This window comes from Gavialis gangeticus, unplaced genomic scaffold (genome assembly GCF_001723915.1).
Source record: "Gavialis gangeticus isolate Ggan-Ray unplaced genomic scaffold, GavGan_comp1, whole genome shotgun sequence".
In the NCBI taxonomy this organism is placed as follows: Eukaryota; Metazoa; Chordata; order Crocodylia; family Gavialidae; genus Gavialis; species Gavialis gangeticus.
In genome coordinates, this window is record NW_017729033.1 from 102,242,950 (window position 1) to 102,266,721 (window position 23,772).

General features: G+C 42.9%; 1 protein-coding gene and 1 long non-coding RNA gene across 6 annotated transcripts in view; one reads left to right on the plus strand and one right to left on the minus strand.

Annotated features, from left to right (window-relative positions):
• ARHGAP24 (Rho GTPase activating protein 24) overlaps positions 1–23,772 on the minus strand; it is a 629,348-nt gene that overhangs the window by 80,370 nt on the left and 525,206 nt on the right. For 2 of the 5 annotated variants that reach the window (XM_019525835.1, XM_019525837.1), the window contains one exon: positions 9,715–9,837. In XM_019525835.1, coding sequence (XP_019381380.1) covers positions 9,715–9,837 — 123 coding nt within the window. Of the gene's footprint in view, positions 1–2,047; positions 3,444–9,714; positions 9,838–23,772 lie in introns of those variants that run through there. The other 3 variants (XM_019525839.1, XM_019525836.1, XM_019525838.1) reach the window with 3 other exon arrangements.
• Positions 13,925–14,195, plus strand: LOC109303638. Its single transcript, XR_002099163.1, has 2 exons — positions 13,925–13,993; positions 14,106–14,195. It is a non-coding gene; the product is annotated as an uncharacterized LOC109303638 (long non-coding RNA).

The window sequence follows — 23,772 nt, forward strand, 5'->3', positions numbered from 1 at the left end:
GGGGGGGGGGGGAGGGAGTGAAGAAATTCTTACTTTTAAGTTCTCCAGGACCCTGCTGGCCTGAACATGACTGCTCCATATTTAAGCTAGCAATAACACTGATCAACACCTGTGTAGCTCACAGTGCAATGTGTAATAAAGCTCTAACATTGGATACTAAATTCAGTAAGTTTTGCCTAGGGGGAGTGCTTGTAAGTGCTATACGGGGGTAACTTAAACATGTTCACAAAATTCTGAAAATCTGGCCCATACTGTTCCATGATATTTCTTTTGAGAGAGACTTTGTAACATAGTGCAACTAAAATAAGTGTGACACTGAAAACAGCAGAATAACGGCAAGTTCTCCAGCTGCATCTGTCTTATGCTCCTGAGCACACTGATTTCTCTCAAGCTTTCAGAACAGTTCGTGTGTTGAAACATGTAGGTGAAAAAAAAAACAAGGAAAAAAACAAACAAGCCCCAAACCAAACAGCTGGAAATCCTGTTTCTCTGTGAGAAGCCTGTGGCAGCACACAGTCAAAAATAGTCAACCGTCTAGAAATTAATCTCTTAATCTTTTTCTCAAATTCTAAACATTCCTGAAATAGTTAAGTGCCTATGGAGGGAATGGAGAGCTACAGAGTAGTTTGCACCAACAGATACATTAGCACATACATTTGGCACATAACCATATATGTCCTCTCTTGACCTGATTCCCAGAGGCACTGAACACCAGCCATTCCAACCAAGGTCAATGGGAGTTGCTAGGGCATTAACCAAGTGTCTGTATGGTTTTAAATATACTTTAGCTAACTAACACTGCTTCCTCCTGTAAGGTTACATTCTGTTAACATTTGCCAGTGTAGATAACCCTAAAAGGCAACAGAGATGCCATATTAACACTGGATCTGCTGGGTTGATAAGACAGAATACCTTGCAACCTGCATATGCTGGAGGGTAATTGAAACATTGCAGGTCATTTCCATGTGGGGCCACCAAGGGGTAGTCTAAGAAAGGATAGCAAAATAAAAGGTAAGAACACAGACAGAGGCTCTGCAGAGTATGGGGAAACAAGGGCTAGACCCAGTATCCTGCCACCTTGCAGCTTCAACTTCATCCTAGTGGAGGAGCAAAGTAGAGATCAGCCCTTGTGCAAGGTCATTTATTCCCATTCTGAATGAAGATGAAAATGTGGCCCTTTATTTTCATTCCCCCTTTCAGATATGCTTCTTAGAACAAGCACGTGACTGTTATAGGCTTCTTCTCAGAGTCCTGAAAGACAAAGTTTGTTTACTCCCATCAGAAAATGGAGTAAACAAATTTGTTTACTCACCTCCATCTCCCTTATTATTTCTTTTAGATGAGCTGACAGTTTCCTCTTCCAGCACTACCTGCTGATATATTCAAAAGCCCGCCTTAATCCCATAACTGCCATACTTTATTTCAGTAGCATTGTGTGCAATGCAGATGAGAACTGACTAACAATGTCACTGCAGTGGGGTGGAACTGTGACTGCAAGCTGCAGAAGAACAGGATGATACAAAGCAAGGCAATCATATGCAACAACACAATTTATGATGAGGGAATCCACTTCAGTCTATCAGATGTCTTTGGGTGTAAGGATTTGATCCTCTGGACAGACGCAATTGTCTTGTTTCCTCTCCCCTCTCCCCCCCCACCCAGCTCCCATGCAACCAAAAGTATAAATCAGACTCTTTTGCTTTATTTTACCAATCTGGCAGCTAAATCAGGTCATCACAAGCTAAACTGTCTCTCTCCTTTCACTGATTTTCAGTTTGGGATTGTTCTGAGGAACCACAAAATAATTGTCTCATACCACCTCACACAGCCCATTCATGGGTGATCAGACAGAGGATAAAATGTTAAGCTTTCCAACCACAAATAAGTGAACAAAAAATGAGTAAATCATTCATGGAATGTTGGTGTCTTCATTGTTTCATGCCCTTTATTTTGGAAGTCTCATTTGCACCCAATACACAGCCTCCTCCACAACATAGAATAACAGGCTTTAAAAGCAAAGCAGAACACAGTGACAGATTGTACCTACCTTTGCGAAAACTAAAACACCGTTTAATTCTCCTATAGGTAGTTTTAGGAATGAAAGGAGCTGATGCTAAGGCACCTGATGTGCGGACCCCAGCATTTTTATCTTCAGGCATCATATAGGCCAGGGCCCCACTTTCACCCTCAAAGCTTTCTTTTAAAAGCTGCAGCCAGACGAAACACCATGACTGTTCATTGTTATGGGCTGCTTGGGAGCTTTTTATAGTACATTTTTATTCTAGAGCTTGAAGATTTCGGATCTTCTAGATCTTCATAGAGTTTTAATTTTTTTAATGTTATCTTTCCTGCTTCAGTTCTCCTCTGGGGACAATTTCTTTCTGTCTTTCTAATTCCTTTGCTCTTTTTCCTTAATTTCCTGCTGTGAGACAACTGTCTGTTATGCCATGTCACAACAAAAGAATGTCAGCGAAAAGATATATCTTCTATTCAAATGGAAGTGTCTGCAGGAGGAAGGAGGGAGTGGTGATGGGGGGGTGGGAGAAAAGAGCTCTTCCTCTCAGCTGGAACTGTGGGTAGAGTAGCAGGGGACTCAAATTCCATTGGAAAAGGTCAGCACATAGCGATGTATGAGGGAAAAAAAATGCAAACAATGACAAAAAGACCCCTGAAGAATTATCCAGGATACTTCTTGCTGACTCCTTTTATCTGTGCAAACAGGGAATCTTTATAAAGGCACCTTCACCCAAATGGCTCTGTCCAGAATGGATTCTTTTCAAAGAGCCTTTTATGTAGCCGCCTCCCTTTCCTGATGTCCTTGTAGGTTTCTTGCTTGGGTTTTGTTTTTGTTTTTTGCCTTCAAACTATCAGAGGCTCCTGTGTTAGAGGCATGTCAGATACAGCAGTGCTTGCTTCCTTGCCGGAAAGATTCTTGGGATGGACTGCAGAATGCATGCTTCCGCGAAGGGGATATTGTGGTCGTCTCTTCCCTTTCCCACAGTTCTCATCAGAGTGTTTCAGAGCTGCTGCTGCTGCTGCCTTCTGCTCAGCCAGCTGTATGCAAAAGGTGCAGGCAAAACAATCTAAAGGAGGGAGCTGCTGCAACGTTGATTTCTTTCTTTTTTTTTTGGTTGTTGACTTTGAGTTGACTTCAAGCTGCTGTCACGTGTGGCAACTTAAGCAGCAGGTCTCGGTGCTCTCACTCTCATAGGAGGCTCCAACTTTCCTCCTATCCCCGGTTAAAATGCTGCTGTGACTTCCCCCTCCTCCCCTGCTACTATTCCCTTCCTTCACTTTATTCCTGTTTTCAAGCTCTGCAATCAAAGCTCAAGTCTTTACTTTCTTTAAAAAACACTTTTTAATTTAATTGGGAAAGGAATTTCATGTGCAAACAAGCATTAAATGCCCTGGTATTTTCTTTCTTTCTTTTTTTTTAAAGAATGTTCTTAGTACCCTTCCTCTTCTTTGGGTTCAAAAACAATCTTGTACTGAACACCTCCACTGATTCCCTTCCCCTCCCCACCCCCTTCCAAGTACAAGTTAACAAGTAACAATTTAATGCTCTGGTTAATCATTTATAGATCTATTTGCTTCGTGACTGGAATGCCATTTCCACCACCAGGCAGACCCTAAATTTGAGTAGCTTTACAGGAGGCACACAGACATTACAGACATGCACAGACACTTATGGAATACACATACATCTGCTTATAACACCAAAAAGGACTGATCATTCTAAGGGAAATTTACTTTCAACATCCAAAAGTGCAAAATTTGGGTAAGATCACACTAGCATGGCTTACTGCATCTAGTTTGAAGCTTCAGACAGCATGGGTAAAATGGACACTTTGGTTTTGATTAAATTGTCAGGCTGAGTTATTTTGTTTCCTGTATCTGGGTTTTTTTTCTGTTGTAGACTTTAAATGGTTTAAATCTAAATAAAATATATTATCAACTCCTAGGAGCATAGACCGACAGATTATCAGCTGGTTTAAATCAGCACACTTCCACTGAAGTCAAGCTGATCAACACCATCAGATCCGTGGTCCTTATTTTCCTGTAAAGTCTCATATATCTATACCATAAATACAGAACACAAAACTAGCAAAGTCTAATAATAATGATAAATATATGTTCCCTTATCCATAAATTATGGTCATTTCACATTGGTTCTGACATCATTTACAAAGGGAAAATAAAAATATACATGTGTTTATGTACATATAACCATAAAACAGACAGGCCTCACTAGGCCTTCTAATAATCCCAAACAGCTAACTTAATTAAATTTGAGAATTAAATAGGGAAAATACAATTAGACTTAATAATAAGGAAATCTTTGGAAGCACAATTCTTAAATCTCTCCTGCTACAAGACACTTCTCTATCTCCCAATAACTGTCAGACCTCCTGCCAACACATACCAATTTTGTGACAGGCCTTCTAAAATCAGTAAAATTTGTTATGCTCAATACCACCCTCTGTGCTACAATCAGCCCCTAGCCTCTTCTCATGTTTTCAAGTGGGTTTTCAAGCCCACTAGAACAACTCATTTTACAGGAAACACGTTTGTCCAAGAAATCCAATATAATAACACACTTATAAGTTGCTTAAACTGAATCAATTCGAAGAGTAGGTAAGCCGTTAGTATTATCTGGTATTAGGCAAAATAATATTCACCATGTTCCATTAGGCATTTTCACAATACACGGCACTAAACATTTCTTTACATGTGACAATGTTATGGCAGTTTCATGGGCACACCACACAGTTTGCATACAAAAACCAAATCTCCACAACACCCATCTCTTACATTATGAGTGGGAAGATGTCTAGTGATGAACGCAGTGGGCTGGCACTCAGGAGATCAGGGGTCTCTCTCTAGCCTTGCTACAGTATGGACATGGATTGGATAAGTCAGTCATAGCACTGGACACCTCAGTGCATCATCTGTGAAATGCAGATACTTTTCCACTTGCAGGAGTGTTGTGTAGTAATATTTAGTACTATCTGTGAGGTATTCAAATGCTGTGAAATGAAGGCCCTATATGCAGACAGACTCATAGCCTCCCTCCTTTCAAAAACTGTCTCTCCTTCTACTCAATGTAATATTGTCCTAGTGGCTTAGGCAGCTATTAGATTGGAACATAAAAAGAATCTAGAAGAGGCATGGAGCAGATGGCTGTAGGGCTACATGAACATGGTTAGCAAAAATTCTAGGCATTCCAATAGCTCCTTACCCATCAAACTTGTAAGAGAAACAAGATGAGACTCAGACTTTAAAAAAAAAATCTGCAAGGAATCATATCTAGGGTTTGAGAATTCACTAGCCATTGGGACCTTTTGTTTAGTATGTAGGTTGAGATTCCTGTTAGTCTAGGGAATAGTCTCACATCCACCTTTTAGCAGGCATTCCCCCCCCCCCCAAGAGTAGCCATGTAGAACTGCAGACAACACATACTTAAGACAGTGCCAAAGAGGACTCCTGCCAGCAGATTGCCACCGGACAGCCCACCAGCAAGAGGTCAAACTTTCTGCTTAAGAAGAAAAAGATGACCTGAAAGGAGGGTAAAGGCAGATGTTTGGTTCCCTAGAAAGGTTTTGTCCACAATTATCTTTTTCTACAGAACTAGGGTCCCTGTGGTTTAACTGACAAGTGGAAAGGGTGAATTTCAGTCAATAAAAGCAGTTTTTAGCAATAGTAGCCACTCTTTTCTGTTGCAAATCAACATGAGTATTCCTGATAAAGTGCCAGATATTTTTTTTTCACAAGCAAACAATGCTATTGACAAATCAGAAATGACCTTGTTTAAATACAGATGCTCTTGGCTGATGGGGAAATTATTGCCAATTTTTGAAAATGGGGCTCAATGCCTGAAGAAGCCATACAATTAAACAGCTTTTATTTTCCAGACAAAATAATAATCATAGACAGATCCACAAGGTTGGATGGGACACCAAGGGCCACCTAGCTCAAGTTATATACAAGTCCCATCCCATCCTGTCCCATCCCAATACTCAAGTGGGCTATTGACTTGAGATGAAATGCCTTCGTGGCAATGCTGTTATGCTGTTAAAATGAAGCAGAGCTATTTGCTTTTTCAGATTTGCCAACCAAAAGAGAAGTTATCCATACCATAGTACACAGTTACATCTAAATATTACAACAGGCTTTACAGCAGGATGCAATGTACTTTATATAATATTAACTATCAGCCTCAGCTATTGTAGTTTATGGGACAACCACTGCCAACCTTTCCTGGCTAGTACCACTCTAAAGTAAACATCAAGGCTTGGCTCTCTATCAATGAAGGACACTACGACTAAACCAGCTGCGAGACCTGCTGAGAGGGTGTGACTGTGACAATACTGGTTGACAATCAATGGATCATGTATCAGCCATTGCATTCATTTTTCTTTAATCCCTCTCCCAATGTACATAATAAAAATATTGTATAAAATGTACAGTTCGTTTTTCCTAAAAGTCTCCTCTTGCTAGGATAAAGCAAGGAGAATGAATCCAGGATGTGCATTATACATGTTCTCTCTCACTGCAGTAAATACGACAGGTGTTCAGTGTGGAAAAAAGAGCACAGAGCCCCAGGACAGGTGCACTGGCTTTAGGAAACTCATAGCAGTTTGCTTATAAACAGTAACACTGGGAAGCAGACAGACATCCAAACAGGCACAATATGCCATCCTATATTTTTCATCTGGTTTCTTTATAACAATGTTTCCATCAGTGGGCAAAGAACTAGGCTTTTTAAAGTGAAATAAATGTTGTCAAAGGATAGGGTCAGGAGTGCAGAAGTCTTGAGTTCTAGCCTCATCTTCTGGGATCTTAATGCTCAGTTCCCCCTTCTGTAACAGGGATAATAGTTCCTTTCTTCACAGAAGTGGAATTGTGTATCTCTGTAAGGTGTGTTGAAATCCTTGCATGGAAAGGTAGTAGAAGGCAACTGACAATCCTTCTGGATCGTGGTGTATGCGTGAGAGGTCACCAGAACCTTTAACACATGACTAGGCAGACGTATGGAACAGTGGAGGGTGCCCAGACCTTCCGTCCCCTCCTTAGAGCATTGAGACAGAATCCAAAGGCCAGACCAAGTCCAGACATTTGGTGCCTCGATGGCAATACTTATATGTGCATCTGCATCCAGGAATTTAATGCAGCTGTCTCACATTGCACACAAGGACTCTACTACTGAGCCACAACAGTAGGTTGCACCAAAAGGTAGTACTGAAATAAAGCAAAATGTTTTAGTAATATTATTGCATGCAGCCATAAAGAATTATCCTTCTCTGAGTTGTCCTTGTATTTGAAAATTGATTTCATCAGACAATTTCTCTTGAAATCGCTATCATTCTGGCCAAAGTGAGGGTGTTGTTAGGCATTACCTTTCCCATGGGTTAAATGATATTAGGACTGGAGTGTCTGAGCATTAAGGCAGGAAAAGATGAGTTCAGGGGCTTTCTGAGTACCTCAAAATTATGCCTCTTCAGGAGAGGATTTTCTCCAGGTGGTGTTGGGCAACTCACATTACAATAACATCAATCTGCTCCACAGGGTCAATAGCAGCAAATGGTTGGTCCCAGGATGCCCTGCTCACAGTGCCCTAACCCCCAGCCCTCCAGACAATCTATCACCCAGAACTCTACAGCCCTGGACTTAGAAAGAACCAGAAAGAGCTGTGTATCTGTGTGTGAATGGGGAGCCATGGTGGGGGTGCTGGATGGCACATAAGTGGGGAGCTGCTGGAAGGTGGGGCAGAGGGGTCAAGCAAGGAACTGCTGGAAAGTCAGGCAGTCAAGGGACAGACTTGGCAGCTCCTAGCTATGGTACTGCTCACCAGCCCTCTAGGCTAAGTACAGACAGTCAAAAAGTCTGAGGATGAATCGATTCAGTCTTTGCAGGTTAGTCTAAGCTGTGTAGACTGAACTGATAAGCAAGTGAACAGACTATGGCAGAGCACCTTTGGTGTCTGCCACTTTAAGGAGGTAAGTGCAGGAGCTACGGGGATGACAGAAGGCTCCTGGTCCTGGGTATAACCAAAAACTACACCCTGCTGGGGAAGGATGGCTTGGTGAGATTACCCATGGTGGGGTAGTTCCCCAGAAATGCCAGGCCAGTTGCCTCCATAGTGAAAGGCGGGTAGGGGTGCCTTATAACCCCAGCCCCCACATCCAGGTGGGATACCCTAATGTAGGGACAAGCAAAGGGGCTAGGCATGTCTCCAGACATCTGCGCCCCATGCAGTATAAGATCCTGGAGGCCCCATTGAGGGGGGCAGAGAGATAGAGTGGCCCTGATGAAGGAGCAGAAGTCAGTATGGTGGCCCGCACATAGTAGAGTGAGCTGTTGCGGCCTGAAAGACTGTGCGTTAGGGGTGTAGAGTAGGGTTGCAAGGGTGATCTGAAGGGCTGCACTGGGGGTGTGCTGACTAGGGCTGTAGAGGTGGCCTGAAGGGCAGTGTATAGGCCAACCCCCATAAGAATGTGAACATGTGAAGTTGCCTGCTGGAGAGTGGGGGGTGGCGGGGAGTCAGCCCAGTGTGAGGCACAAGGCCAGTCCACATAGAGTAGGGTTATTTGAGCGACCTGAAGGGCTGTGTGTGAACTGGCCAGAATGAGAGTAGTTAAGCCTGATGGTCCAAGAGGACCACTCATGGAGCAGGGTGGGTTGAAAGAAGCCCTGTGAGAGAGGGTGGTATGAAAGAGGCCCTGGGAAGGGTAGAGTGTATAAACTGAATGTTAGGGGTCCTACAAGGTGCAAAGTTTGGCCCAGCCATGGGCTGGAACTGTTACCAACTTATGATGCCATCTGCAAGGCATGGGACATGGTAAGGGAAGATCAGAGCTGTGTATAATGCCCTTGGCACTGGGGCACTAAATGGGCAGCCTCCTGCACCTTACATCCATTTTATTAACCAGCAAGTCATGGCAGGAGAGGCAGGGCAGACTGCCCTAAACAGAGCGGCAGACCAACGTTAAGATCTGATCTTGACTTGGCCCCCTGTCACACAGACATCCACTTTTGATTCCAGAAATTCAGGTATGGGCTTGCAGTGGCCCAGACCAGAAGCCGGGGGTGCTAGGTCACACCTCCTTGCTTGGCTGGACCAGACAGCTTGGGCCAAGGCTAGCCTGCCCACCCTGTGAGGGGGATTTGTAGGGAAGGTGCAAAGCATTGTGGGATGCTAGGGCACTGTGAGTTAACTTGAATCTGGAGGGGATCTGGGGCAGAAGTTCAGTAAACCAATTTAACCTAAAACAAGCCTGATACTACATCCATAGAGGTTTATCTTACTCTGGTTTCAGCCATTTTGAAAGTGGTTTTTGAGCACTGAACTTCTGTTCTTACAGATTTTGAATCAGTTTCCAGTCACTTATACTGGTGTACATGTAATTTTTGTTTCTACCCCTAGTGACAAGTCAAAGCTGTGCATACTAGAGCGGGTATTGACCCTTAACATGCAACTACTCATAGCATATGCAAAATTTAATACCACCTTACATTTTTTAGTGTTAGCACATGAGAACTGCAATGTGTACTTATACCCTGAGAGTGACATACTTTAAAATATGTTAAGTATGTGGCTTATACTAGACTCCTTTTCTTCACTTGGAGTCTCCAGCTGGGACCTAAACTCACAACAAAGCAAGTCAGGCATTACCTTTTCTCTTAGTATTTTTGGTATTTTTCCTGTGAACTCACCTCCTCCAAAAGGTGCCCATATAACCCTGTGAATGGATTTCACCCAGTCCTCCATGTCATTCTGTGTGCTGGCCATAAGAAGATATGTCTCATGGTTAGCTGTCATCCGCTCTCGGTCTCCTCCTGCAAGAGAAGGCAATTGCATGTAAAATCTTTTGCTTTCCAACCTAGCCAACCTGCTGCTGTGATGACTTTCCAGAAGCTGCAACAATGAATGGGAAGCATGCAGACATAGGTGCCACCACCTGGCAATGGTAGGCAAGAATCTCTCAGCCCTGGTGTGAAATGAAAGGACTGTAAGCACAGTCAGCATTTGATAAAGTACAGCTATTATGCTCCCAAAAGTACACCAGGATGAATGCCACTTTAAACAAAACCAGATCTTTGCAGTTCTGAAAAACTTTGGGTCTGCACTCATCTGTAATCTGATATACTCATTGAAGTTTGTGCAGCAATTATTTTATTGTACAAAGGCAAAGAAAATGAAATATATCTATTTTAACAGCGGTCTAGTAGTCCTTTTTTATTTTCAGAAACAAAATGTGCCATAGTTATAGCAGCAAGACAAGACTGGGACAGAGGTTAGTTTAAGAATAAGGGTTTATTATGCTAGTAGCAAGCACAAATGCACTGGTCTTGAAAGTTCCAACAGTGACAAGATGCAGAGGGAATATAACATCTATTTAAACATCCAGTTATTGATGGAATCATGTCAGTACTGAGCTCGGCCTGACCCATACCTAAACTTCACTTAAGTTTGGCTTCTTTCAGATCTGGGTTTCTGATTTCTCTACTTAACTATCTCAGTACAAGGAAAGAGGATGTACATTTTAAACCATCTTTATGTCACTGTAGGTGCCACCACTTCACACATCCCTGTTTGTTACCTTGGTCTGTGCTGAATGCTTCAGACTACTGGTGGGGCTTCTTGTCCAGTGTAATATGTATAAGGAGCAAACCATTACTTATTTGCTAAAATAAAACTTTTAATTGAGCAATCTAGGTGTACACAGGCCTTAAACATTTGGCTAGAGACAGACATTACACATAAACTGGTTTAAGAGATCAGAAACTAGTTTAAACTTGTAACAGAACAAATGTTCAGTGCATATAAACCAGTTTGAGAATGGCTGAAGCCAGTTTGAGATAAACCTAGTTGAATGTAGTATCAAACTTAACTGATTTGGCTGAAACTGGTTTATTCAATATCTGTTCCAGCCCCCTTGCTGGTTTAAGATAAACCAGACTCCCCCAGCATCCTGGCATGCTCTCTGCTCCACAGCTGAGCTAGCCCCTCCCCTCTGCTCTCTAGTTGCAGCTCAGGCAGAGACTGCAGGCTGCTCCCCCCCGCTCCTACTCACCAATCACTGCTAAGCAGGAATTCCCCCTTCCCCTTTGCTCCCTTGCTGGAGCTCTGGCAGAGACTGCCTGGCGTCCCCCTGCTAAGCAGTGATTATTTCCCCAACCCCTCTGCCTTACACCTCTGAGCATTAGCTGGCAGACTAGATGCTGGCTACAACCTGTGCTGTGGGAGGCAACAAAGGCAGACAGGCTTTTTGGAGCAAATCAACAGGTCCTTCCTTTGAAAGGTCCTTCCTTTAAAAAGCTATTTAAGAAGAGCTTGCACTAATGGAGACAGGCTTTGTTTTCTTAATGGGTTGATAAAAACTGAGTTTGGGGTAATAAGCATTCCGTGCTGGGCTGCTGGGGGGAGGAAGGGGGGACATATCAGAGCATCCTGTAGGGGCCTGGCCATGCCCCACCCTCAGCTCAGCACTGGAAGGGGAGGGAGGGCCTCTCTAGCGCCCCTGGCTTCTAGCCTGAGCCACTGCAGGCATGTGCCTACATTTTTTAAGTCCAGAGGGGATGTCTGTGCACTTACAAACTGGTTCAGCCTAGCCAAGTTAGACAAACCTGCAAAGACTGAATCAATTCAGGCTCAGACTTTTTGAATGTCTGTCCCTAGCCAAACTGGGCACACAGGTATCTTATTGCTCTTGTCTTAGTTCCTCAATACCTCCTCTTCCACCCCTACTAATTTATCTTTGGCCTTCTGATTCTAACTAAATTGGACTATCACCTCTCCAGAGGAGGAGTCCTGGCTTACCGTGTGTTCTGTGAAATGCCTTGGACAGTTTTGAGGACTGGAATAGCAGCAACAAGTCTGTTTCTTCCTATGATTTCTACAAGGCCTAATATAATAGGATTTTGATTTTAGTTGTGGCCTCTAATACAAATTATGCAACTGAATCACAGGCTGTTGTTTAAGTAGCTATGATTCTGCCAATGACCAGATTAAACCCAAATGAAGCAAAAGTTTTTGGTATTCTTGAATATAGACACAACTGTACAAGGTTCACACTCACTGTCTATATTCACATCGCTACTTTTCATGAAATACAGATCACTGAAATAATCGAGAAAGTTAAATGAATGTAATACACATTCCATAAAGAATGCCTTCCTCACAAATGTGCTTATGGAACAATTTAAAATACAGTTCAGAGCACAGCAATATAGAGTTAAAAAGCATTGCTAAAAGAAGGGTTGAGAGGCTGCTTTAAGGGAAATCTAGAGGTATTTTTTATTGTTGTTTTCTATTTAGTTGAAGTAACTAACCAGAAAAGCAGGTACAAAGTCTGACAAGGTTCTTTGGGTAGATGTAATATCTTTTATTAGACCAACTAAATCATTGGAAAAACTGTTCTTCGCAAGCTTTTGGGAACAAACACCCTTCTTCAGGCAATAGTCTGCCTACGTCCTTAGACCAACACAGCTACAACCATGGCCTCCCTGGTACAAAGTCTAAGTTCTAATCCTATATTGTGTTGCATCTTGTTTCACTTCCATAAGTGTATAGCAAGCACAAAGTGGGCATCAAAGGTTATCATTTTAATATAGGGAAATGCTAAAACCACCTTGCACAGATGAAAATGATGACAAAAGGTACAAGGGAGTTGAAAAATCAGGTCCTTTAACTGTACACTCCACCCTTTTCAGTCATAGCAATTTTGCTGTGTCTCAAATAACAGAAGGGCATCTCCTGTGGGGCTTAGATGTCTCTATACTAATGCTAGAAGCATGGAGAACAAGCAAGAGGAACTTGCATTCTTGCTTGCAAATAAAGAATTCGACCTGGTTGGGCTAACAAAAATCTGGTGGGACCCTACCCATGATTAGGTAGTAGGCATTGAGGGCTATAAGCTGTACAGATAGGATAGAGTGGGGGAAAAAAGGACAGGGGCATTGCTCTCTAATTTAAGGAGCAATATACATCTTCTGTACTTAAGTAGGGCCTAGAAGATGGGCGAATTGAGGTACTATGGTTCAGATTACAGGGGAGTTGGGGAGAAAAGGACTTGGTAGTGAGGATCTATTACAGACCCCCACATCAGGGTGATGAGTTAGACCTAGAATTCTCAAGACAGCTCTCAGAGGCAGTGTGCTCAAAGGACTTGGTTGTCATGGGTGACCTAAACTTACCAGATATCTGCTGGGAAGAACAGGCAGCCAGGCCTTCCCATTCATGTAAGTTTCTAACCTGCTTACAGGACCTTCACCTATCACAGGAGGTAAACATTCCAAATAGAGGAAAATCCTTACTAGACTTGGTGCTGGCCACAGGGGATGACTTGGTGGGGGATCTGGAGGTACAAGGTAACCTAGGGGATAGTGACCACCAATTGATAGAGCTCACTATCCGGCGAAAGGTGGGGAAGATAACTAGTAAGGCTGAAGTGCTAGACTTCAGGATGGTCAACTTCAACAAACTCAGGAGATTAGTTAGGGAGGGACTGATGGGCAAAAGCATTGGAGAGATGAGAGTCCAGGAAGAATGGGCATTTCTCAAGGGACTGATCCTGTAGGCATAGAAAGGGACCATCCCAGTACACATAAAGGGGGGCAAGAGGGCAAAGAAACCTTCTTGGTAGAGCAGGGAAATTCACGAGAGCCTGGAGGGGAAAAGAGAGGCCTACAGGCTGTGGAGGCAGGGGGCAGCCACTAAGGAGGAGTATACCTGCTTGTCTCGAGCTTGTAGGGAAGCAGTGAGGACAGCCAAAGCAAAAATGGAGCTTAGGCTGGCAGCAAAAGTTAAGGATAACAACAAGTAATTTTTTAAATGCACAGAAAAAGAAAGCGCAGGGTAACATAGGGCCCCTTCAAGATGGACTAGGGCAACTGGTAACAGACAGGATGGCTAAACCAGAGCTCCTAAATGATTTCTTTGCATCTGTGTTCCTGGACATGAATATAAGCATGCATCCCAATGGGACTTTAGGTAAGTGCGAGATAGATACCAACCCACCAACTGTCAGCGCTGACCTAGTAAAGGGGCACCTGGAGGGGTTGGATGTATTTAAGTCAACAGGCCCTGATGATCTGCACCCTAGGGTACTTAGGGAATTAACTGGAGTCATAGCAGATCCATTGGCACAACTGTTTGAGCATTCGTGGCCCTCAGGACAGATCCCAGAGGATTGGAAAAGGGCCAATGTGGCCCCTATTTTCAAGAAGGGGAGAAAGGAGGAATCAGGTAACTATAGGCTGGTTAGCCACACCTCTATCCTTGGCAAGACCTTTGAGAAAATTATTAAGGATCACATTTGTGGGAGACCAGCAGGTAAAACAATGCTAAGGGGCAACCAGCATGGGTTCATATAAGGCAGATCCTGCCTGACTAACCTGGTTTCTTTTTACGACCGGGTCACATAATGCTTGGATGAAGGAATAGAGGTAGATGTTATTTACTTAGATTTTAAAAAGCCTCTGACACAGTGTTCCACCCAATTCTTATAAATAAACTAAACAGTTGCAATGTAGATTATTACACAATCCAGTGGGTGGAAAATTGGCTTATGGGTTGCACCCAGAGAGTGGTGGTGGATGGGTCAGTTTCTACCTGGAGAAATGTGGGTAGTGGAGTCCCCAAAGATTCTGTCCTGGGACCAGTATTGTTCAATATCTTCATTAGTGACTTGGATGAAGGAGTAGAAAGCACCCTGTCCAAGTTTGCAGACAACATCAAACTATGGGGGGAGGTAAACAAACTAGAGGGCAGGGAGCGAATTCAGGTGGATTTGGACAGGCTGGGGAAGTGGGTGGAACAGAACAGGATGCAGTTTAATAAAGGTAAGTGCCATGTGTTGCACCTAGGGAGGAAGAATCATCAGCACTCCTATAGCCTGGGAGGTACCATTCTAAGTAACACAACTGTGGAAAGGGATCTCGGAGTCGTAGTTGACTCCAAAATGAACATGAGTCACCAATGTGATGAAGCGATAAATAAAGCTAACCGCACTCTTTCTTGCATAAGTAGGTGCATCACAAACAGGTCTAGGGAGGTGATACTTCCCCTCTATGTGGCACTGTTCAGGCTGCAGCTGGAGTACTGCACCCAGTTTTGAGTGCTACACTGCAGGAAAGGGTTCAGAGGAGGGTCATCCATCTGGTTAAAGGCCTACAGAAAAAACCCTATGAGAACTGATTGAGAGACCTGAATCTCTTCAGCATCCGCAAGAGAAGTCTGAGAGGTGATCTTGTGGCCGTCTACAAACTCAAACTCATCGGGGGGTGGGGACAGCAGGAAATAGGGGATACAATGTTTAACAGGGTGCCCATTGGGGTAATTAGAAACAATGGCCACAAACTGAAGGAGAGCAAATTTACATTGGACATCAGGAAAAAATTCTCTACAGTGAGGGTTGCCAAAATATGGAATATGCTTCCAAGGGAGGTGGTGCTGTCTCCTTCCTTGGAGGTGTTTAAGAGGAGATTGGACAAACACCTGGCTGGGGTCATCTGACCCCAGCACTCTTTCCTTCCCAGGGCAGGGCGTTGGACTTGATGATCTAATAGGTCCCTTTTGACCCTAAAATTCATGAAATCTGTGAAACAGTGTCTTCCTTTTGGCTAGATCAAGGATAGCTAAAGCATAAGGAGCAGCTGTTTCTCTTTCTGTGTCTCACACACAAACTCGTTATGACATGGTGATGGAATACTGCATACTTTTCAGTCTTTAGGACTGCAAAAGAGCATGGTAAGATGATGCATGTTGAATCCAGGGGATGAACACAAAACTGACAATCTCAGACTGAAATGTTAATTACCACCTTCACCTGAAGTATAATTCACAGAATATACAGCAATATCCTTCTCTGTCAATTGAGTGCTCAGCCAAGATCAGCCTTGGCACTCATTTCAACTGACAGCTGCTCCTATATGTTTCTGGCTGGAGAGGGGGAAAATGATAAGCTCTAGTAACCATAGTACTGCCATCAACTTGGTATTTTGTCTCTATGAATAGTGTCTGCATCTACTTTTTAACTCAGATGCTCGTTCAGTTCCCTGCTACCAAGGGATATCAATCCCTTATATTTGTTACCTGCATAGAAATTTTACTCGCAATTCTACCAAAATATCCCAAACTCCCAACTGCCTCTGAACCCCTTTCAAAAAGTCACCCTCCAGGGGAAGGAAACTTGACTCTAATCTCAGAACTAAGCCCTCTTTCAAAAGTTTTTGGTTCTGAGATGGATAAAAATGTAGGACCCTATTTTTCATGAGGGCTGTTCCCACTCCAGCTGTTTCAAAAGATAAGACAGCAAAATCCCTCAAAAAAAAGCTAATATATTTCACCATTGAAGCTGAAGGAAAAGCTGTATTATCTGCTTCATAACAGTTATTTAACCTTGGCCAGAAATCTCATAAGATATACTTTATGTATAAAACAAAATACCAGCTCTAAGGCCCAGACCCAAACTTAATCAAAATTCAAAATGGCGGACCATCTCCCAGAACCACTTGGACAAAATATCATAGAATCATAGAAACACAGCGCTGAAAGAGACCTCTAGAAATGCATGACATGCATATTGAACAGGACCTATATCTCTTAAAACCATGATACCTAAATTGTGTGCTGCAGCATTATCAGCTTCAAATCTAGCCCAATGCACCATGTCATTCAGCCTGTGGGACTTCTCAAGGGACCAGAAATTTGGCTGTGGGGGAGCAGTAGCAATTAACATTGCCACCATTCCCTGCCACCAAAATTACAAGCTCCATGTGGCAGGATTGGGCCCGGCCATGCCAGTCCTGCGCAGCAGGATTAGACCCACAGACAGGAACCATCCTTTGGACCAACACAGAACTATTAATATGGCCCATGGGGCCAAAAGATTGGGCACCACTGCACAAGTCATTATATACATACATACATACACATATATATAGATGAACAGTGGTGAGTTGGTGCAAACCCCCTGACTTTTTGGGTAAGAGTGAAATGTGCTGCTGATTTTTAAGCCAGAAAAAAACATGCTTCAGGTATCAAAAGTTTGGAAAACGCTGTCCTAGACCTTTGGTACATGATTTTAAAAGCTTACATTAGGCAGCACCAATTGGTTTTAACATATTTTTATATATTTTTCTCTGAAAGGGAAATTCAGGGTGCACTGAAAGGGTGTACATTTCACCTAGCACATAAATGAAGCTATACTGGAATATATCTTATATTCAACAAAGCACAGAAAAATGACATAAGGGTTTAGGACAGGAAGTTAAGAACATAGGGTGCCTATACACAAGCATGGAGGCTGCTCCAACGTGCTGGAATTCCAGCACGTTGGAGCACACCCGATTAATCAAGTCTGCTGGAGTGTGGCAATTACTGTGCTCTGGCAACCTTCTGCATCTCATGTATCAACATCCCGGTGCTTAAAAATGCTCATTGGAGGAGCTTTAGTTCAAAGCATCTCTGCTGCCACTTTTAAGTCTGGGGATGTTGATACATGAGACACGGTGCTTAAATTAAAGTGGCTCTCAGAGCCACTCCAATTAAAGCACTGCCCCTCACTCCTACAGCACATGTAAAAGTGCCGATAGTGTGCCAATGGAAGGAGGGAAAGAAGTCACATAAATTCTAGTGTATAGATAGGATACAATCACCTGTATAGAAGTTAGTCTAGCAATTAAGTGTGGGACACCTCATATTGCTGAAAGCATTATAAATCTATATAAAACACAACTGAAGATAATGCAAATACTTAATTAAAAAGACATAGTGCCTTCTATGTTCCAAATCTACATCTCTGCCCTCCATGAAATAAGAGCCACACTATAATTTGCATTCCTAAATGGAGAAAAAAAATCACTTCTCAGAAAGGAAGAATACAATCATCTTACAACTAGAGGCTATAGAACATGCAGGCAAAACAAAATCTTTCTTCTTTCAGAGGCTGATATTGTTGTCTTTGCATCATCATAGTGCCCAGTGAGCAGGGGATAAAACAAACACAAAACCAAAAGATGATCCTGGCCCCAAACAGCTTATACAAGAAAAGAGAGAGCCTGATTTCCATACAGCAATGGCATTGTAAGGGTATGGCCAGCTTGCATGAATACAGACAAGGCTCATATTTGGGTCCACCGGTCCTTTTTGGTTTCCTTTTAATAGCCCATGCACCCAAGCTTGGCAGGCTGTGAGCACTTTACTGAATTTTATAACAAATTTGAAGGTGCTTTACAGAAAAGCTGTATTAGTCCCTGAAGTCTAGAGAGTTTATTTAAATATCCATTTAGGTAATAAGCAATTAATCTGTATTTGTTTAACTTGGAAGTGAAGAAAAGTAGAAGATATTATTTGTTGCACCCTCAGTTGCTTCAGCAATGATTCTTTCAGGTCAAGGGAGCAAAAACAATTTATTCCAACTAAAGGTCTGGCCCTCATAGCATCTGGTCTACCCCTTGTGAGCTGAAATATTGGCCTTTAATGCCTATATCACTTGTAAATTAACTTAGTTAGATACATTGCCAGAGATTTTCATGATACTGTAAAAAAAGCTATTAAGCAATCCACTGCCAATCATTTGTATGACTCTAAACACCAAGCAAAGATGATATTTAAAATTTATTTTAAATTATATTTACAATGCAAATCCTGATAGTCTGAACAGATAAATATCCAAAATTCAGAGAATATCCACTTCAGAAAAATAATATTTGGAATGATGAAGGTATATCTGCAAAGGACATTTCTAAATTTCCAGTAGGCTGAGTTTACTGATACAGGGACTTTCAACTTTGTACCTCTAAGTCCTACTTATTCAGTAGAAGCTTCGTGTGTTCAGTATCTCTGAAAAACAGGCCCCTGCATGGGAACCAAACTTAGGCACCCAAATTTTGTAACTCTTGCCCTATATTAAACGGTAACTAAGGCCTCTGGTAGATATTCAGTTAAAGGCATGATGGGAGCTGCTCTCCTGATACCAGCACTTCTTATATGTGCATGGTAGGAAGTGCAACTGTGGGCTTGGGGATCAGGTCCAAATCACACCCTGTTGCTGGTGCAGGCAAAGCAATCGTGAGCCTGGGCTCACCCTGAGCCAATAATTAGCAAGCTGCATGCCCAGTGCACCAGGGTCAGAGTGCCAGTCTGCTGATTGATGCCCAGCCTTAGGTGCTCATCAGAGTCCTAAAGGACTCCACTACATTCCTCAATCTGGGAGTGCCAGTCAGCTGATCAGTTTTGGCCACATTTTCAAATTAAGATGCAGTGGGAACAAGCTACAAAGTTATTCCACATATTTTGTGCAATAACTTTGTGGCTTATTCCCTGTCTGATCACACCATTAACTAATGCACATGTGTGGCCAGATTAATACTTAAAACATGATTAACTGGTTAAGCATGTCTCGAGTGTAACATCTGCCCAGGCCTAAGGTCATACATGGTGGCACATGCCACTTGGGTGTGCAGATCATAATGTGGCCAAATTACATATACAACTGTATTGTGCCAGACTCTGCTTTTCAGCATAGGACCTCCTCAGCCCACAGTGGTAGAACAAAGAGAATGAAATAGGGTTGGTGGTCAAGAGTTAGAAACAGGGTCTCTACCCACTGTCCTATTTCTACCCGTAGAAATTTGGAGCTACTTTGGTATATGAAAAAAGAACTGTGTTCACTGAAGATTCATTATTTTTTCCTACAATGATAGCTGACATCTAATCCAACTGACAGCATCAAAAATCCCCATGTGCTCAATTTATTATAGAAATCAATATAGACCACTGCTTCTCAACCTTTTTAGACCCAAGGCACCCCTCAAGAAAGACCAGCTCTTAGTTTTCATTTAGCTTTTGACCATGGAAAAATAATAGAGCACTTCTTTTGTTGAAAAGAACTCAGAAAGAGATCAGAATGGTTTGACACTATACATTCCTATTCAAAATCTCTGGGATTATTTTGTGAATCCTGCTTGAATACCTAATAGGATTAACATTGTGTGGCATCCTACAACACCCTTGAAAGGGTCTTGGAGCACCCTGGCTGAGATTCACTGATCTAGACTTTAAGCTCGGAGAGGAAAGGGTGAAAATTCTCCTCTCCAAAATCAATCCAGCTGTATCATGAACAGGTAAGATTTCCCTCACCACCCCACTTCTTTCCATTAGCAATGACTTATGGGTTCCTGACCCCTCCTTCACAGCCCCCCTCCACCGGCTCAGAAAATAGTAAATGCAGAATGCTGCTGTGCTTCTTGATCAAGGCTGCCTCTGACGACTCAACCCCATGCTGGACACTGCTTTGTGCAGGGAGCCAGCACAGCCTGGATGTAAGCTAGGCAAAGTATTTTAGGCTTCTTGTGCCAGCCAACAGGGAAAAAATACAATTAACCTCAAGAAAGATGTGATTCCTGAAGGGACCTAAAAGAATGCACATAAAAGAATGGAATGGCCTGTATTTGCTCACACAGCACCACGCCAGACACTTTGAAATGGATGATGAGGTATTGAACTAAATGGGTGGTCATTTCCTGCAACAGCAACTCAAACAGCTTTCTGTATTTTTCCCACTTCTAAGTACATATGGTTTGTACATAAAATCCTCATTAAGCAAGTCAATGGCGATTTTATCAAGCAACACGTTCTTTCCCCAACTCCAGCCCTCTTCCCCATTCCACGTCCCCCCACAATGATAAAAAGGGTGAATTTTCAAAGCACTGGATTATGCTGTTTTTAAATGGCATCACTTTCTCCTTACTCCAAGTATAAATGAAGATGAATTCATGCTGAAAGAAACTTCTAGTTTGCTCCATATTAGTATCTTGGATTTATCACTTATAATGGTTTTTTGCTTCTTAGAAGTGGAGTGTACAGGGACTAAACCCATTTACTTAAACAAGGAAGTAAATAAATAATTTTCTCATCAAAACATCAAGAAGTGGGATTGGTGGGATTTCATTAACTGTCAATGTTACGATCAACTTCAATAACATAGTGATATTCCAATAGAAAAATCTGAGAAGTCATTTTTAAAGCAAAGCTGCGCTTTCCTGTTTGGCAGTACATTTCTCAGTTTCATAGTCCAAACCCATCTTTGACACTGAGACAGGTGAGTCACAGCTGAAAATTAAGGAAGATCCATCAGGGGTCTATGCAAAAATCCACTCCTTTTAAAGCTTTTTAATAAGAGTATGTTTTAGATCAGAGGTAGGCAACATACACCCTGCTGGCTAGATCCAGCCTGGGGAGCCACTGGATCTGGCCCGTGGAGCTGTAGGGCTTTGCCTGTGCTCATCCCGATGCCCACTACAAAGCCAGGCAACTGTGCCCATGCCACTGCCACTTCTCCCCATCCTCCCAGCTTCAGTCCAACACAGGCTGGACAGTCTAGATTGTGCATTAGCAGTGGGGGGTTTTGCCTGCACCTGGGCCAGGCAGCCGGGAGCTTTGCCACCACTTCTCCCAGCCTCCTCATTCCCTCAGCTGCAGCATGCATTCTTTAGCCTGCGGGGAGATGAATCAAGACTAGGCATCTGCAGACTGCATCCATTCTGCTACCACTTATCTCCCTTCTCCAAACCCCAAGCTGCAACATGGGCACAGCTTCTGGCCAGTGTGGATCTGTGCAGGGGCTGGGCAGCTTCCAGATGTGCCAACTTTATAGCCAGTAAGGGGAAGATGGAGAGATGGGTAAGGAGGAGAAGCAGTGCAAGCACAGACTCAGTCTGCAGATACCTGATCCTGTCATAGCTGCCCACCAGCTGGAAGCTACACCTATACTGTAGCCAGGGAGTGGGGGACTGGGAGAAGCAGTGGTGGCATGCATGTAGCTCTCATCTGCCTGATTCTAGCATGGAAATGGGGAAAGGCCTCCTTTGCTGATATGCCACTGAAGCCACCTGACCCATTTTGGACTAGAGCCAGGTTATTCCAGTCTGAGTCTTGCAAAAGGTTGCCGGCCCCTGCTTTAGATTTCAAAAGTAAATAATCATAAATATTGAATATTTCTGACATGCAAATGTATATACTGGATTTTGCCCACATACGAGTGCTCATTTGGGTTATTTAGCATTTGGAAAAGCAAGTAACTTATTAACATACCTAAACATGGATTCAGGAGTCTTCCTTCAGGTACTTGTTTATATAATTTTTCCACAAATCCCACCCCTCCCTTTCTTTCAGCTGGCATTGGTCTGAACTGTATTGTGGTCTCCCTCCAATTTACCATACATTGGTTCTGTAAAAAGCATTAAAGCCCAATTTTTTTCTTAATTTTCCCTCATATCAGTGAAAGTCTTCTGGTTCATCTGGCTTCTATAGTAGGAATGCCTAGATCTCCATCACAGTTGGGAGTGTCACTGTAGTCAAGATGGTCCACAAAATATGTGAGAATCAAGGTGTTTTTTTTTTATTCTCAGTGAAGTGAAATCTTTTACTGGAACAACTGTATAGTTGGAGATAATCATCCTATGCATGATGCCAGATGATGTTCCATAAAAATAGCTTGTTGGTCCATGAATTTTCCTTGTCTCTCTGTTAGGGCTTTGTTCATATCCTCTGAACCCAAGTATTCAAAAGTGCAAAATGTGTTTCATAATTTCAGCATTGCTTCCCATAGCAGCTATGTCCTTGCTCCATCCAGATGTACAATATGGCCAAGACAATGGTAGATTACAGTTCCAGTTCAGGTCTCTGATTAATCTTCCTTGACACCAAATAAGTGTCCTGCCATGATTAACCTGTGAAAATGGCAGCCAGCCTTGTGATCTCCCTGTGAAATTGGCCAGCCTTGATTTAGGTAGCTCAGTTCCTCAAGTTGGGTAGACCCCTAATCATCTACACTACAAATGTAAGTGAGGCAATAGACCCATTACAGTTAAGCCTCCTCAAAATTCTGAACTATGTAACTACATGATAAGAAATATCATAACAAATATTCCAGTATCCCATCTCTAACAGCACCAGGTGCATCAAAAGAATATGGGGGAATCTTGCTATAGGTAAACGTGGGATAACCTGCCTCCTATATAGAACTCTGATCATCAGGGACTGGTTTAAACTTGTACTTTGCAGCTGTGTGGGAGTGAGTTTAAAGAGGCAATTTGGGGGATTCCTTGGGTAAAAGATGGTCTGTGATTGCAGAGGAATGGACTTAATATCCCAAAAGCCTCCTTCTAGTCTTGTGTTCCTAACCCTTCCAAAAGGACTAAATGAACACAAAGGGAAGCTGGGGAGACCCCAACCCCATGTGCTTCCATCATCTTCTCCCTTACCCAGATTTTCTGGCTGATCTTTGTGCTGGTCTCCATTATTGTGGTGACTCCCTGTCCCCACTCCAACTGCCACTGCTCCTGCCACTGATACTGACACATATTTGGCTGGAGCCAAGTTGGAAAGTGTCCAGGGTAACCACACCATCTCTCTCATATTCCCCATCACCCTGATGAGGAGCCAGGTACCTCCTGCTTACACTGCTGCAGGAATAAAAGCAGGTATGACTGAACCATTGCACCTTACTCCTTTCCACCTCCCCTGGATCTACCCCTGAATGCAGGCTGGTATTTTCAGAGGAGTTATATGCCCAAATCCTTTTATATCATCATGGGTGTCTTGCTGACTTAGGCTTATTTGAAAATCTCACCCACATAGAAAGACAGAATCTAAGTTTAAGGTCTTTCATTACAGCAGAATGAGCTGAGCGTTTGATGCACCCCAGGTGACAGATTCCACAAAAACAACTGGTATAGAAGAGGAGAGACATGAAGCGAGGTGGG